The following is an 18,259-nucleotide window of genomic DNA, read 5'->3' on the forward strand; positions in this document are numbered from 1 at the left end:
CTCATGGAGGCATTTCCTCAACTGAAGCTCCTTTCTCTGTGATAACTCCAGCTGTGTCAAGTTGAAACAAAACTAACCAGTACACGTACACATAGAACATACACGTTAGCATTCAACATATAGAAAGAACCTCAAAAATCAATAGGAAACAAAATATGACCTAATTTAAAAACACACAGTGGGCCTAATTAGACACATCTTCAAAACCATAAATGACCAAATAGTGCACAGAAAAACGTTCCACATCACTCATTAAAGAGAACTACAAAACCAAACCTCAGTGAGATATCACTATACCTTAGTCATTATACCTTAATCAGAATAGCTAGTGTTAAAGAAGCACTGGGGAGGGTGTGGAGACAGAGGAACCACAATATGCTGTTGATAAAAATATAAATTCCGTCATTTAGGAAAAGAGTGTGAGACTTCCTTTAAAAAAAAAAAAAAGGAACTACAGCATGATCCAATTAGTCCAGCAGATAGTATATAGTCAGAGGGGAAAAAATCGTATGTTAAAGAGATACCCACATGCCCAAGTTCTCTGCAGCAGTTATTCACAATAACCACAGAACAGAAATTCAGAACTGGATAGCAGACGGGGGAGGGTGGGGAAAGGCAGTATACATAACTGATGGCATACTATTCCCTCATAGAATGATGAATGTCATTTATGACATTGATGGCAATGAGGCATATACTAAGATAAGACAGGCAGAGCCAAGGCCTGTATTTCCTTTGTGTGGGGATCTAAAGGGCTAGTTTCCAAGAGCGAGTGGTGGTTATGGGAAGCCAGGCAGAGTGGGGGCAGGGAGAGAGGTGAGAGAAGCAGTGAACTAGGTCACACTGAGAAAAGAGCAGGAAGTTCTGGTGTGCTATTACCCAGCACAGTGACTACAGCAGTGGAATGCTTCAAAAGGCATCAAAGGAGATTGTTACACTACACACACACGCACACACACACACACACACACACACACACACACACACACAATCCGTCTAATACAATGGTCACAAAGATGGTCTGAGTTAACTAAAGGCGGTCATAAAACCAACCCTGAAGTCAGGAATCTGGGAGTAGGGATAAGCTGGGGTTGACAGAAAGGGAGATAAGAGTATGTGTATGTGAGTAATCAGAATTCTCTCTCCTCTCTCTCTCTCTCTGTGTGTGTGTGTGTGTGTATGTGTGTGTGTGTGTGTGCGCATGTGCACCCATCAAATAACATTAAAACTTCAAAAGATTCTTGCCCACATGACCAAGCTGAAAAGTTATATAAAACAATTTGCAGAAGGAACTCATAGAAATGTTCCTCCTCTTAACTGGAAACAAAGCAGCCTCTTGTTGGGTGAGAAGCACATCCACAGCAAGGATATCACCAGCAGTTAGAGGGAATAAGCAAAACTGGGCATGGCCGCACTTGGCTGATGGAGTCAGGAGGCTCAGAAGTTCAAGGCTGTCCTCAGCATGGGCCATGTGAAGTGAGAGTCCATTCCACCCCCAGCCAACCAAAGAAAAAAACAGAAAACAAACAAACAAAAACCCCAAACCAGCATCAACTACTAACACACAAAGCATAAAGGAGTCTCAGAAACATGGTGTGGGGCAAAGGAAGTCAGATGGAATGAATGAGCACCCAGTGCTCTCACCTAGTTCAAATCCTGGCAAAGACAAATCTATGCTAGTGTAACTTGAGGCAGATCAGTGTGTAGTTTCCTGCCCCACAGCTTAGGAGGGCTAGTTGGGAAGGGGCACAAGGAAAACTTTCAGAGGGATAAAAATATTCTGCATCATCATTGTAGCAGGATAGCATTTCCAGAGCTCACAGAGTATACATTTATAATGCACTATGTATATTTTTTTGTAAGTAGGGTTTCAGGATAAAGTTGACAAAAAAGAAAAACAAAAGAACAATTTAAAGTGTCACTTCTTAGAACATGGAAAATTTACAAAAGAATATTCCTCTCATCCAAGAAAAAAACAACAACAACAAAAAAAAAAACCTAGAGAATCACAATAATCCTTTTTAACTCATGACAGCAAAGATTACCAAGCAATGAATCCCAGAGAGTGATGAAGCTCTCTAAGGGGAGCTAGAAAACACAAATTGTGTATTAGAAGTAAAGCAGACAGGGACAGTTACATCACAGTAAATACTTACAGGCCCAGTGTGAATGGCAGCTATCCTGAGTGCACACTGCTGTGCCAGGGAACTGCTCACTAGAAAGACAATGTTCTCTGTGTACCCAAACAGTATGAATTACCAGCTTCTGATGGCTCAACATCATCAATATATTCCAGTGCTTCATACTGCTCAGGAAAAAGCAAGTACTGTGGGGTCATCAATAGAGCACAGGAAAATAACACCCGGAGGCTGCAGATACTTCACAAATTCATACATGGGGCTAGATGGGTAGGCATGGGACAGGCCTTTAATTCCAGCACTTGGGAGGCAAAATGAGACAGATCTATACAAGAGCTCCAAGCAAGCAAGGGGTACATAGTAAGACCCTGCCCCACCCTAACTGCCCAGTCCCCACCCCACAAAAAGAAAATAAATGTGTAGCAAGGCCAGAGGTCACAGTGATTCTTAAAAACAAATGTTTTATGAAATCTTAAGTTACAATTATGTAAGATAATAAACATCTAACAACACATACAAAAAAAAAAAAAAAGAGTAACACCACAATGAAAGAAAATCTTAAAAATAATGGGGATCAATGTTCCTGAGTTGGAAATTTTTGTCCTGAGACTATTATTCCCCGACGTAATTGCCACTGAAATCCCAGCATGCTCTTGGGAGAAATTGGTCAGCTGCCTATAAAATGTGAGAGCAAAGAATTTCAAAGAATCAGAGTATTTCTGAAAAAGTACACAGGACTTAACCTTTGTAAACTTGGAGCTTATCACCAACAGTAGTGAAAACAGAAGGTGCCATTGGCATACGGACATAAATACAAACGAACAGAGCCAAGCAGGGAACTTCGCAATAGCTCAGTACATCCACGGACGCCTGGTCTCAGGAGACTGAAAATGAGATTCAGTGCTCAGCAAACTGAAAAAAACATTTCTAGTCAAATACTTAGTACTATTTCTGTAATAAATTCATAGAAAATCCAGCCGTTGCTTGGTGTCTGTTTTACACGTGTAAACTCATATTCTAACCATTTGGTACTTCTGTGTTTCACTTCCTTATATAGACCATAGCGGGCATACAACACTGTGTCTGCTAAAATGAGGTGAGTATTTTTGGCCTGGTGCCAATTTTATGTCAACAAAAAATCAAAATTCCTCAAAAAAAAAAAAAAAAAAAAAAGGTGCACACTAATGTCCCACGCCTTTAATCCCAACACTCGGGAGGCAGAGGCAGGTGGATCTCTGAGCTTGAGGCCACCCTGGTCTACAGAGCTAGTTCTAGAACAATCAGGGCTACACAGAGAAACCTGTCTCAAAATACAATAAAAGGGAAGAAAGAGAGAGGAGAGAGAGAGAGAGAGAGAGAGAGAGAGAGAAGGAGGAGGAGGAGGAGGAGGGAAAGAGAGAGAGAGAGAGAGAGGAAGGAAGGAAGAAAAGCTTGTTTCTACAAGTCATCCACTGGAGAAAACATAGTATTAGTGGAACTAAATGTTTTCTTCTAAATACCAATAAGTGAACATTAAAAAAAATTAACCAAAAGTTTTCTACAGATATTGAGACTGCTGTCCATTGCCCACTTCCCTCCATAGATCTTATATCCAATGCCCTAGGAAAGAATAAAGATCTGTTTGAGTTGCAGTATGTTTGATAAAGATATCTATTAATTTCCGTACCGATTCAGAAACATCTAAAACTTTTTTGCTGAGTAATGAATCACTAAAAATGTTTACCACGGTACCTTCATATTTAGAGGAAGCCGTTAAATCTTTCAATACAATTAGTTGTTTTTGTAAGCTCCAAGCCTTACCTCTTTAAAGCTACTATATATAACCACAAAAGCTAAAGGAAATTTTCTAGCCAAAGTTACTTGAGTGCAGATAAAACTACCTAAACATGAGCTGAAAACTGGTATGCCAAAGCGAATGGGGAAAGCCCAGCAGGCCTCAACCCTACCCAAAGGCGGCTAAGGCATGCTGAGAGTGGGAGAGGGTCTTCCTCAGGGAGGAGCATGCCAATTGGTTTTCCAAATGGTCAGCCTGGAAAACATACATACAGCTAACAGTGTACAGTCTGAGCAGGCTATATTTAGAAATGGAAACACACACACACACACACATATTCATATAACAACAAAAACCCCTAAGGCCATGAAATAGACCAAGGAGGGGTATATGGGAATAACATGATATTTGGAGGGAAGGGAGAAACAACGTATCCCATTTCAGTGGGATAGCTTTTCCAAGACAGGCTGGCCTGTAGTGAGTTTCCAGCATAGGGAAAATACTGTCACAAAAGAAAAACCATAGAAGGTTGGTGAATATTATCAAATACTCTTACCATAAATTCCACTCAACCCTTTCATTTTAAGTTGCAAAAATAGATAAGTGAACTGTGCACATGGTTAGCCAAAGGCTACATCATACAAACTGCAATGGTTTACACCACTGTAGCTATTTTGTCTCATTGGTTTCCAGTCTCACTCAGCTCTAAACACAGAGGGTTTTCTTTATAAGCAGACAAGCCATTGCTTTTAATAAGAATCTTTTATTGTTTATTATTAAAATGGAAGGTTAGTTGGTACAATGCTATGCATAATCTCTCATCTTTAAAAAAATTAAACAAATAGATAGAGAAGCAGAATGAGCATGTAAAAGACAAAAATAAGCATAATGTCCCTGTTATCCCTAAGGACTGACGCTGTCCGTGCATCTTAGTAACTGTATGGCTTGCTCCTTTACTATGTAGTTGTTACTTTTTACATATAATTAACACTCAAATGTTACATACAGGTTTAAGAATGCTTCATTCAACTCAGCTAGTTAACTCAATTAAATGTCAAATTGTTAAAAAAAAAAAAAAAAGCCCATTCTCCAAAATTGCATTATTTTTCTACAAATTCTTTACAACAGGCTTTTAAGCAAATGACCTAGCCACAAAGGCATGTAGCGCCAACCCTGAGCTATTTGCTGTGTTAATATTAGGATTTATGGGAAGTGTTCTTTGGGAATAAAATGATCACTTACATTAAACGTGGAGGAAAGTGAAAAATTTTAAAAGTCGTGTGCCAGCACTGAACCCTATCATCATTTTTATCTTTAATTATAACTAGACGTTTAAAAGTTGAGTTACTCCCCAACACATTACCTCATATATCAAAAATAAAAATACATTGTTTGCTTCAGGATAACTTTAGGCCAAAGATGAAACTGCTTTAAAAAAAAAAAAAAAGTTTGTTTGTATACACAGCATAAATTTTATATTTATCCATGTAAAAGGAAGATATGAAAATACAAAGCCACAGACTAACTTTAGGTAGCCCCACAGCTACTCCATGGAGACATGACCAGGAGTAAAGGTCATTAATGGTTACACAACATACATCCAAAATTCCCACTGAATATAAGGAGAAACGAGGTGAAGAGTAAGGCATTCTAGAGGAATGTCTACAGGAAGCCGAGACTGCTAGAATCTGTTTTACTTCATAGAAGACTGATTCATCTATACAGACGTAGTTTTAGGATTACATATTAACAGTTCTCAGTTGTTGACCAAAATACCTTTCTTTCTGGCAGCTGTTACTTAAAGCAAAGATTAAATGCTTGAGGAAACAAGAATGCAGCAGAAAACTACAGGAGCCCACATATCCTTTTTCTTAAAATTTAATTTGTCATATATAAGGTTTTTATATACAATCAGTGTGTACTGTAACAGTTTTTATATTAGAGCCAATCAAGGTCGCCTCAAATGTTAGCCTGGCTGCATAGCACATTTGACATTATTGCCCACATGAAAGGGAAAACAAATGCATTTACAAGAACGTTTGGCCGTTTTGGATTTTTAAGTGTTCATACACCTACCCTTTAAACCAAATGCATCTGGGAACTCTCCCAGAGCATCAAGTTTACGTCTCACATGTAGCCCTCGCCACTTCTTCTGTAAAACTACAAACACAATATTGACTTTAAAAAGGAGGGGCAAAACATGTATCTAATAAAAATATTCAATATAAAAAGGACTAAAAGAAATAAGTGGCCCCTTTCCCCATTTTTACATTCTAAACAATGATTCCATCAAGACAAATCATTAAAAAGTGTTATTACACTGATTTTTTTAATAAGAAGGCCTGAGTTGGTAGGGAAAGGAACAGTCAAAAGAAGCCTGAGAAGGGCAGGGCAGGGAAGCTCATTTAATCCATTTACAATAATTTACAGCCATCTCTTCTGTAAAAAGGCATAATAATAATCACAGACAGGAAATTCCCGGCTATATTACAAACTTAAGTACAGGATTTAAATATTCAAGCTTGTGATGGGAGCGGCAAGGTGGTCGCAGTGTACAATGTAAACAAGTAGCTTTGGAAAGTGAACAAAGTCCTTGAGTGATTTTTCTTTATTAAGAAAAGACCTCTCTTTTATTCCTTCCTGAAACATGATCACAGGTCAGAGTAAAGTTCATATACAAACATAATTTAAATGGAGTCAGTCTAAAATCACTGACGTAAAAACAGTTTTATACAGCCTACACGGGAGGGCAGTGCTGAGGTCCCTGGTATAGTAAACATTTCCATTTCTTTAAAAAAAGAAAAAAAGGTACTGCAGTATCGCAGTACAGTGCAGCATAATCCTTAAATATAAAAATATTTTCTCTTCTGTTGGGATAATAGACCTTGCGTCCTGGAGAGAAGTAACAATACTGCTACTGACAGAAGAGCTGTTTGAATCTTTCAAGTCATGTAAGGCAATTACTGTGTTGGTTTATGATCTATGGCTAAAACAAAGTCCGGGAAGACAAACTCATTTGTTATGTCTTCCGACTACTCCAGGTGTGTTCAGGCGTACTTCTGTGTTCAGCTGAATGTTCAAATGGGGACCTGGAGCCATATGGAGACCTCTGATCTAAAGGTGACCTAGGGCCACTGCTGGCAGCTCGGTGGTCCAACTGCCAATCTGAGAGATACCGATAATCCCTGGAGGATTTATGATGTGTGTGCTCGGAGCTTGAGCGATGGTCTGAGTGCATTCGATGGTCCGAGTGAGATCGGTGGTCAGAGTGACACCTGTCCTTTAAGCCTCCTTCCAAACTTGGCCTGTGCTCTCGACTCCTGTGGTCATCCAGTTTTCTGTGTTTCTCTCGGTCACTATAGTACCTAATGAAAGAGAAGTTTAGACTCTTAGTCAAATTAGTAAGTTAAAATTCCCAAATAAAACCATACATACAGAAAAGTATAGATACTTTAAATGTATTTTAATCATGCAGAAGCTCACAGGATTTCATGAAAGTAGCTTAGAACCACTTTTCTATGCAACACAGAGCCACCTCATACAGCCGCTGAAATCACCAGAAATCTCTATACAAATTCTGGTTCACAAGTCGGGAGAGAGGCACGCAAAGCTCCCTGAGAGCATCTGTACTTCACGTTGCAATCTCGTGTATCAGTGCAGCTCAGTGTGAGATGCACAGAAATAACCACAGCTATGCAGTTTCCTCTGCAAACTGAAGCCCCTTACAAACCTCTAGGAACAAAACCTAGAAGGCCAGAATGTAGTCTGAAAACTCATCAAAAGAAACTTCTCAGTAGTTGGCGATGTCAAACATTTTTTCATTCAAGTAGTTATGTATTTCATTCAAGTATGTTTTTCATTCAAGTAGTCAACACACACACATCAAGAAATCCGTCCCATAATACAATCTGGCAGCTGAACAAGAAGTCTCTACATATTTGCCTTTTCAAATAAAATGCTCCGATTAGACAAAGATTCTTGTCACAAATACTTTCTCGTGAAATTACTGGTATATGTAGTTACAGATATAGCTTTTCTGTTTACACCATCTCTAACATAAAGCCTTTCTATAATGAGTGCGTATACAGCGATGGCTGTGAGCACCACTGAACCGCAGAGCCCCATGGGACTTCTCCACTCGGGTGAGCGAGCACACTCAGAGCGGCACCCGCAGGCCCTCCATTTATTTCTGACTTTTACTTCTCAGTTGTCTGAGTTTAATTGTAGCAATGGTTTCAAATTAGCAAGGAAACTCTTTAAACAATAAAGGAATAAAATGTATTTTGACTTAATATAGGTTCTGCCTCCTAAGAATTTCAGTATCCAATGCAGAATTCTCTCTCCATAAAAAGCCTGTACTTCCACCAACAAACTGCACTATTTAAAATGACAAAACTTTAAAAGCTCATTGCATATTCTGATGTCAATTTAATACTTCAAAAACATTTTGGAGAAAAAGTTATAAACATTAACATGAAAAGCACTATCTTTTTTATTGATTGATAAATAAAATAATAAATGCTTGATCTATTCTCATGAAGATGGTATAGGTCTATCCCAGATGCAGGAAATGTACTTAAAAAGAGAAAGGTGACAAGGAGGTCAATGTCAACGCCGCCGCTCTCCCGCTTACCTGCTGTCCTGCCTGTAGTGGTCCCACTCGCGGTGGTCTTTGCCATTGCTAAATGACGAGTAGGGTCTCTTCCGAGAGTCACTCTTTTTATAAGAATCTCCCTGATGGCGCTCCTTGTGATGATCATGGTACTGAGATAAGTGTCTGTCAGAAGAATAGCTGTCCCTGCTACTGTCATCATGATTTGTATTCTCTTTTAACCTTTCCATATCTATTAGATAAATAAGTGAAACTTCATTAATACAAATACTTAAATAACAGTAACTCAAACAAAATCAATTCTCAAACATAAAAGCAGGGTTTAAAGGGTTTTGCAGGTGAGTGTAGGTACCATCCCTCATCAAAGCTTCTTTATAGCAAGTAGAGGCCATCACAGAAAACTCCAACTGGACCCTGAGAAGCTCAGCTCCAAGGACAGATCCATGTCACAGCTCCTGTGTCTGTGACTGAGAGAACACTGCAGAGACGGAGGTGGGAAAGCCAAAGGACTAGGAAGTCTGTCTCTCCTAGAAATTACTGCCACACTAAGACCAGAGCAATGGTGTTATCAATGGACATATTAATATGGAAGGGGAAATTTTACAGGGTCCTAGCCCTCAACAGAGAACTATAGGCAAACTAATGCCTTCTTGACTGAGAACTTTTAGCCTCTCCCAGGGATAAGCCAAACCACATGTAAACAAAGAAACAAGACTCGGGTTCTATTTATGTGCGTGTGCATACGCACACACACACCCCTAAAGTACAGACAGATTAGAGGGAAGAAAATGACCTGATTCTCTTTCAGTTAATAGTAGTTTCTCAACATAAAAGTACTTTGAACAAGAATAACTTTTAAAAAATTAATTTAAGAAACAAAAGAAATGGGGGCTAGGGAGCTATACATCTTACAGAACAAATGTGTTTATTGTACAATCATGAGTTCCTGAGCTCAGATCCCAGCATCCACATAACAAACCTGAGCAAGCTCCAAGGAAGCAAAGAATAGAGAATCTCTAACACTTGCTAGATAGAGTGCAGACTGAAAACCGATGGGCCTCAAGTTCGAAGTAACATGTAGAAAAGGATATGAAGGGCATTCACACCCCTCGCCAGCCTCTGTGCTCTCACACAGGCACATATACCCACATACATACCCTTACTTGCACACAAAAACTAAATCTACAAAAATGAAGCCAACGCACACCATCGGGAAAAAAGAAATGAAAGGAAAAGAAAGAAAAAACTTCTTAAAGGTTTACCTGGATTCCTAATCACATGAGTGGTAGCAACATTGCTATTCTGGTCACTGTTTTGCTAAAATAAAATGTGCAAATATTAGACATGTTTAAGTAATTTAAGTAGCCTAAACTACTCTGATAGAATGGGGGGTGGAGGGGGGCTTAAGAAAATCCTGATGTTGAATTAAGATCTTCAAATACCAAGCATATATTAATATAAAATATACAGGTATCTTTAAACAAAACAATTTCCTCCATGTTTTTAAAAACTGACTTTGAATTAATTTTAGACTTGGCAAAGAAGATGATGAAAACCATGTGCCGGTCTCATATGCTCATCAGCCACCCACCAATGTGAAATCATACCCAATACACTATCAGCTCAATCATGTTCCAATCAGATCTCTCCTATGTCCCTAGAAGCCAGTCTAAAGCCTTCATGTCAGCTAGCCATTATGTCTCTGTGGCAGTCTTTCCTTTGATAACTTTTTTTTGGTTTTTTGAGACAGGGTTTCTTTGTGTAGCCCTGGCTGTCCTGGACCTCACTCTGTAGACCAGGCTGGGCTCGAACTCAGAAATCCACCTGCCTCTGCCTCCCGAGTACTGGGATTAAAGGCGTGCGCCACCACGCCCGGCTCATTTTTATGAGTCTTACTCAGTACTTTTATTGAGAATCCCTCTAATGCAGTTTGTCTGAATTGTTCCCATGGCTATATTCGAACCCTATACTATTGGTGACACCATCAGAGCTGGGACATGTTTCTCTGCACTGTAGCCGACGCCTTCGTGTTCTGGTTTGTTGTGATTACTTAAGGTAATGTCAAACAACTTCTCTTTTCATGTGAATATCATGTTCCTTTCATAATTATTATCCATGAGACCAATATAATATCCTGCTTTCTTGCCCATTGATTTAGGCTTTGGACTATTAGTTTATGGTATTAACTCCAATGGTATTTGGTTTAATTTATTCATTACCTCTATTTTATTAACTAAATTCTCCATTTATTTCTAAATAATAAAGAATATGTATGGTGTTAATGATATAAAGAATAAAAAATTATATACCAATTACCTGAGATTCTTGTCGTTTTTTAATAGCATGCTTATATAATTTATGTAATTTCCTTGCATCAAACTCAGTAAACTTAGATACAAAAATCCACAGGTTTCTAGGAAAAAAAAATGGTAAATTAGTCTGGTAATAAATATTTAGCCTCATCATAGAACTTCTTATAACCCTTTTTTATACACTAAACAGAGTCATATCTCTTTATGAACCAAAATCTATATTAAAGAAATTAATTGTTGGAGCATCTCTTCTTCCAAGCACACCATTTCTCTTTTCCTAGTGACAAAATCTAAAACAACATCTCTACATATTAGTCACTAAGAAATGTCAGCAAGATGCTCCTACTATCTAGGAAACAGGAAAGCAGACATGCCTCTCTGCAAACATAAAAATCTAAATACTAATTACAAGGTTTTCAAAACCAGCAACTAATGTACAATTAAAAGTGACCCTCAAAAATCTTTATTTTATAAGCATTGCCAGACTTTCAAATCTCTTCACTAAAAAAAAAAAAACCCGAAAAATTAATGGGACTGTTTAAAATAGCTAAAGAATAATTTACCACACTGTCTTTACTTTCCTAATTTTACCAAGGGTAACAGTTTAAAACACATGTGGAAGCCACTGAGGGCAAAATCAACTTTAGACCTTGACTGTGAAGATGGAGACTCTGGCCGTGTTCTCACTGAAGTGCACTGTTAAGTCTCTGCTTTACAGGCAGGGGGCCCGTGCCTTTGAGACCATCATAAATTTAAGGAAAACAAAAAACAAAAAACAAAAATCTTAGGAAGGGCCAATTCTATTTACACTAAGGAAAAGCATTAAATTCTAGTAATGATTCCCAGAACCAATGGTTCCTCTTTCTGCAGGTTTACTTACCAAGAGCCTGAAAATATTAAATTGACAATTCCAGAAATAAACAGCCTCTACACTTTTAAACTGCATGTAACACCATTACTGTGCAATGAAATCTTACTTCCAACATAACCCAAAGTCCACCTGGGATGTCGATCAGTCTTCTTGAGTACACCATGCTACTACATACACTACCTGTGTGCTGGTTATAGTATAAACAAATTTAAAATTTATAAATGAATTTTAAAAACATGGTTTTTCACCTCAAAATTGGAAGTGGAAAAATAAACCAAGAAACACAGTAATGCTTAAAATTATGACTTCAACATCTCCTCAAAGCGGGCACTTACTTCCTCCACTGCTTAATTTGTTCAGGATTGGAATATTCCTTCAAGCATTCAGTGATATGGTCTCCGATCTTGATTAAGCACTGTCTAGTGTGTTCCAGCTGCTCTCTTTCTGAAAGGCCTTTCTCAGGCCTGTCAAGTTGTTTCAAAGCTGCTTTCACCGGTCTCATTCTTTCTTTACACTTGAAAAGGACAAAAATACATGTATTTAAAAACTCAAGGTAAATTCTGACTTATGTACTGTCTAGTTCCAAAATAAGCAGCTACACATCTGAGAACTTATGAGGCAAAGACAGGGGGTCAGAAGTTCTAGGTTGAGCTACATAACAGACTTTCTCAAAAAAGAAACAAGATAAAGTACTTTACAAGCCTACCACACTGGACAAAGGGGGCGGGGGGGATATCTGGGGCTATGTGAGGGAACCTTCCATTCCCTCTTCAACTATAGCTATATTCTAGTTGCCCTCTGCCAACTATTGGTTTGACAGTTTATATTGCTGAAAGTGTTGTAAGCCAGATATGGTGATTCAAAACTATAATCCCAGCACTTCAGAAGGTAAGGCAGGAGAAAGAGTTCAAGGTCAAGCTGGGCAACAGGTGGGACCATGCCTCAAAAACCCAAGTGGGCTCGCCAGATGCCATTGGCACTTGTTGATCTGATTCCCAGAACCTACAGCGGTATGAGACCTACTAAGTCTCAAAAGCTCACCCCTGGCTTCCATATGCATATTCCCTACTGCGGGTGTCTGCACTGACACACACACAGCATAGACATACACACAATAAATTAAATTATTAAATTCAAAAAGACAAAACAAACATATACAAAGTATATATTTTTTTCTTAGGGTTATGAAAAGCCTAGAAAATGGAGAAGCAAACAAAACAAATGATTATGGAATCAAGACTGATAAGACAAGTGGTAAGAAAGACAGTAGTGGTAACTAAGATTATTGAAAGCTGAAAACAGGGAGCCTTCTATCTAATTAGAATTTTAGTGAAAAGTGATGTTTGTAAAGATTCTTGAAGAGTTTGTTTTGACAAATTTAAACCAAAACAAACGCTACCATGGCTGGAACCATGTGAGAGGAGTTAACCAAACAGAATCTGCTTACAAGTCTGAGAGGCATTTTTAATCCTGAAAGAGATTATGAAAGTGACTTCACCATCCTAAACATTCTAACTCCTGTGAGTGCTGTTTGGGGTACAAAGTTCCATATGTAAAGAACATGGTTTAGGATGGGGAAGGCCAGAGCAGTGCGAGCCTCGAAGACAAGACACAGGCAGCTATGACTTAGTGATGCAGTAGCTATGACATACTGAAGCTCAGAATGTCTAGCTCAAGAATGTATGCTTAAAGTTACGCCATTCTTTTTCCTCTAGGATGTATAAAACAACAAAGAAATTCATACATGCATTGGCCATAGTAGGTAATGTTCTATTCTAACAGTTACATGAAAATGAGAAGGCTAAAGAAGATACCTAAGGAAGTCACACAAGCTTGAGAACTGATCTCCACTGATTCTGTAGACAGGCACATGGGACAGGGAAGAAGTGCATTTAATGTTCTCATCTCAAACCTCAACAGTGCCAGCACCCGTCCAAGAACAATAAATAAATGAAAGAATATATATAAATAGATAGACAGATAGACAGACAGACAGATAGATAGATAAATGGAAGGGGAGAGGGAAGGAGAGAGGAAGGGGGGGGGGAGAGAGAGAGAGAGAGAGAGAGAGAGAGAGAGAGAGAGAATGGACAAGGAAGCTAGATTAAGGTCTAGGTCACAAAGTCATCCAGAAGAAAGAGGAAAGGAATGAGGGAGGTCATAACTGCAAAGAGACATAACACAGGGCACACGCTCCTGGGCATACAAGATGCAAGTCTACAGAAGCTAGCGGGAACCAGTCTATTTAAAGACAGCATTGGAAAAACACAACTGAACCTGTATGAGCGCACTTCTGGGAACCAGACAGCAAGCACACGCTTACCTTATACATTTCTACTCTTAAATCTAAATACAAAAGACAAGATGGACAAAGCAGGAGCTGTGGACACGGACGAAGCAGCTTCTTACGTGAGAACATCTTTTGCAAGTGTTTTACTTGGTTAACAGTAACAAAAGTGATTTAAACTAAATTCAGGTCTAGATTCGACTAACAACAAACAACTAAAACAAGCTCGTAGTTTCAATGCATACAGCACTCAGGTTATAGAAATCTCTTATGGGGAGCCACACAACTAAGGTGCGCACTGGCACACAGTGAGACAACCCATTTGTGTATTTATGCTATTTCCTTCATTAGCAATCTGTAACAACACATTTCTTATTCTTAAACTTAGAAACGTCACGCCTTGTTTATCACTAGGCCTGGTTCTCCATGACTTCAACTTGCTTTCCTTTTTAAGTGGATTTTATTGATCACAGTAATGGCTGAATTTAGGGAGAATAACCTTTGCACATCAGCACTCAAATATTCTAAATACTGGATAAGGAACTGAAAAGTTAAACATCCTGAATATAAAAGTCGTGTGAGTTGTTGGAAGCCCGCCCTCTACTTCAGTCTAATCAGGAGCTCCAGCACTTACAATACTGAATGTCTTCTGATCCAGCTCTTCAGACTCTTCAGCTATGGGAACTGGCTCTCCACCTGCAGTGATATGGACGGGAGCATCGGACACCACAGACTTTTTGGATCGGTCTTTACTTTCAGGCTTGGAGTCATTCAGCTGGGAAGAAGAAACAAAAGCCCAACCATAAACACAACATTTTTACTCTTTACAGCAACCACTCATGCTTTATTTTGCAAGTACTTATTCTCAGTTAACAGCCATACTTCATTTTCTCCTAACTTCCCTCAGAGATCTCTCCTGACCCTCAAACATGACCCACCTTTACTGTTGCTAGGTTTTTAAATAAAACTTCCTTGCTACTTTGTTAAACAATGACAAAGAATGTTTGCTTTGTAATATTATCCTGTAAGGCATTAAAAGAGTGCGCAAACCAATTCCTCCCTTCAATTATATGCCCACAAAAACTTCTAAAGAACTCAGTCACTACATAGCTTCTTTTGTTTTTCTTTTCCTTTCAAGATTTGTTTATTTACTATATATACAATGTTCTACCTAAATGTATGCCTACACACCAGAAGAAGACACCAGATCTTATTATAATGGTTGTGAGCCACCATGTGGTAGCTAGGAATTGAACTCAAAATGTCTAGAAGAGCAGCCTGTGCCCCTACTCTTAGCCATCTCTCCATCCTGTTTTTTTTTTTTCTTCTTTATTTACTATCTTTCTTATCCTTCATTTATTTTTTAACTTTCAAGTAAATTTTTTTGCATGCATGTAGGTTCTGAAAGATGTAACTTGGAATCCATTTAATAATGACACATGTAATATTTACTTCTCTCTAAAGTGAACCAGTCTAATTCAAATTTCATAATAAAATTTTTAAAAAATGGCTCATCTAGTTAGCAAGAGTTTGAAAAAATGGACCACTGATCCGTCTCATATATGTATCTATTGCATAGTTATGATCTAGAAATAAGTCTACATTACAACCACCAAAACCCAGAAAAGTTCCATTTCTAAGGTTCAGCTTCCCTTTTCACATTAAGAGCTGGTGCTCTGCAAGGCTACGTACTTTATCATCATCCTCGTCAGACTTCTCTGAAGGCAGGGGCGACGAGTCGCTCTTTATCTCCTCTTTCACTCTGATGGATTTCACTGCCTTACTCTTTTTAGCTCTCGTTTTTCTCCGCTTTGAACCTCCCTAAAAGTAATTATTTGCATTTAATCAATTTCACTGATTTCCTGTTTTAAAAACATCATGGCTATGAATCTGAGTCAGTTGGTAATGAGCTACACCAAGTTTGGGGTCAACAGAGGAGTCATAATTTATTATATCAAATACAACAATGTCAAAAGCACTGACCACTGTCATTATTCCTTCAGAAAGGAATAGAAATCAAGTTTTCACTCCCAGATATTTATTTCTATCACCGACAACTAGATTCAGTGACAACAACAAAGTGATAGAAATAGTTTTAATACAGTACAGGTAGTTGTTGGCATCATGTTCACAGGCAAACGTGTAAAGGTTTGAAAAGATTTGGGGAGTGAGGAATTCCTCTTGGGCCTGCAGCAATAGGTCAGCAGCTGAGAGCATTTGCTGCTCTTAAAAGGACAGAAGCCACACAGTAGCTTACAACCACATATTAACTCCAGTTCCAGGAATTTGATACCCTCTCTAGATTCCATGGACACCAGGCAAAACACGTGGTATAGACATACATGCAAGAAAAATATTCTTACCCATACAATAAAAACAAGTTTTTACAATGTCTTTTTTCACGTGTCATCTTAATAATCTTTTTTTGAAGTGCTTCATAAAGTCCATGATCCTTAAAATGATATATTAAATTTTATAATACTTTGAATAATAAGCTATATGCGTCTGGCCTCTCTCTACAGTCATAGCTAGGTAAAAACAGTAAATTAAAGCACAATGCAGTTCTTGCAGTGACTATAGATAAGTAGTCAAAGAGTCCAGAAGAGTGGACTGCTTCCGAACATGAACATGGAACTTACTGCACCACCAAGTCTCTGAGCCTCTCTTTTTGCGAGGTCTCTGCTAAGTAGTTTGATGAGGTAGTCTGCACGGGTCTGTAACTGTTTTGCTTGTGGTTTTTTATCAGGATCATCTGGAAGAATCTGAAAGAGCAATGCATGGAGGCTGTCTTTTGTAAATAACATGAAAATTGTACTGGTGAAAAATGCAACATAATAAATATGCATTAGTTCACATTAAAGTTTTTAATATTCCTAATATTGTTGGAAGAATAGGCTATGTCATTAACTACAAGAGAGAAGCAAGCTGGGTAGCAACAACAGTACTATGTGCAGTCACAAAATAGTTTTATTTAAAGATAGGGTTTTATTTGTATGCGTGCATATATGTGTGTGTGTGTATGTGTGTGTATGTGTGTGTATGTGTGTGTGTATGAGTACACTGTCCTCATGAATACCAGAAGAGAATATCAGATGCCATTAAACAGCTTTAATTTCCTTGGAAGCAAACTCATTCTTCTCATCTGTTTTTTTTCTTTGTTTGTTTCTTTTTCTTGTTGCTTGCTTGCTTATTCACTGTGTGGCCTGGCTGTCCTGGAATCCTTCTGTAGACTAGTCTGGCCTCCAACTCAGAGACCCCCCTGCTTCTGCCTCCCACCTGCTAGAAGTAAAGGTGTGTGCCACCACTTCCTGCCATTTTCCTCTTCTTTACTGTGATCCAGTCTCACTGCTTATGTTTACCCCTGGCTGGCCTCAAACTTGTGCCAATTCTCTTGTCTCCAAGTACTAAGTAGGATTACCAGTGTTTGCCAGCATGTCTGTCTCTTGAAAATAAATCCTATAAAAGAAATCTCTTAGAGTAGCCAATTGTAACAACCAACACTAGAAATCACAAGCCTAAACCAACCTGGGTGAACAGGCTAGTGAGACATGTCAAAATACACAGGGATACACAACACACAGCCTCAAAACACACACACACACACACACACACACACACCAAGGCAACAAGACCTCTCATTCTATAAGTGTCCCATGAACACTCTAGAGGAGGCAGGAGGACACGGGGGCTATCTGGCCAGCCAGTCTCATCTAATGGTAAACTTCTCAAACAATAAAACACTCTATCTTGAAAGAGATAGACAGACTTCCTAAGAATGACACCCAGTGCCGTCTTCTGGCCTCCACAAACATAACCAGCTGCCCATCCAAACACAAAACCGTAAGCAGGGAAAAGATCACACAAAGAAATGCTTTCAAGGTTTACATTTTATGCAAGAACTAAAGAACAAAAGAACGAAAGAAAGGGGGGGGAAGGGAGGAAGGGAGGCAGGCAGGCAGGCTGGCTGGCTGGCTCTCAGAGCAACAAAATAAAGTCACCCAATTTTGTAACATTAGTTGATATTTTCTGAAAATATCTGATTTGCCAGGGCATGGTAAGCCCATGTCAGGAGGATCAAGAGTTCCAACCAATGAGACATTACTTAAGATTATAAATTTCTAAGAAAGGTGTTCTAAGAAATTTAAGTTTCCTTTTTGTTTACTTTAATAATGGAAAAGTTTTATGCAAATAATTGATACCTGTCGTAATAACAAAATATATTTCAGAAATAAAGCAAAATCATGAGATTATTTAAATTAAATTAC

The 18,259-nt window shown here is 38.6% G+C and overlaps 1 protein-coding gene across 1 annotated transcript in view; it reads right to left on the reverse strand.

Moving 5' to 3' along the window:
- Positions 1 to 6,214: 6,214 nt before the first annotated feature.
- Chd1 (chromodomain helicase DNA binding protein 1) overlaps positions 6,215 to 18,259 on the reverse strand; it is a 67,065-nt gene continuing 55,020 nt past the window's right edge. The window contains exons 29-36 of the mRNA XM_021186043.2: positions 16,634 to 16,756; positions 15,687 to 15,815; positions 14,629 to 14,769; positions 12,043 to 12,221; positions 10,841 to 10,937; positions 9,787 to 9,841; positions 8,546 to 8,756; positions 6,215 to 7,277 (exon numbers count right to left, since the gene is read on the reverse strand). Of these exons, the coding sequence (XP_021041702.1) occupies positions 6,932 to 7,277; positions 8,546 to 8,756; positions 9,787 to 9,841; positions 10,841 to 10,937; positions 12,043 to 12,221; positions 14,629 to 14,769; positions 15,687 to 15,815; positions 16,634 to 16,756 (1,281 nt within the window). The 3' untranslated portion in view covers positions 6,215 to 6,931. The remainder of the gene's footprint in view (positions 7,278 to 8,545; positions 8,757 to 9,786; positions 9,842 to 10,840; positions 10,938 to 12,042; positions 12,222 to 14,628; positions 14,770 to 15,686; positions 15,816 to 16,633; positions 16,757 to 18,259) is intronic.

This window comes from Mus caroli, unplaced genomic scaffold, assembly GCF_978045245.1.
Source record: "Mus caroli unplaced genomic scaffold, Mus_caroli_1 scaffold_18, whole genome shotgun sequence".
Classification (NCBI taxonomy): domain Eukaryota; kingdom Metazoa; phylum Chordata; class Mammalia; order Rodentia; family Muridae; genus Mus; species Mus caroli.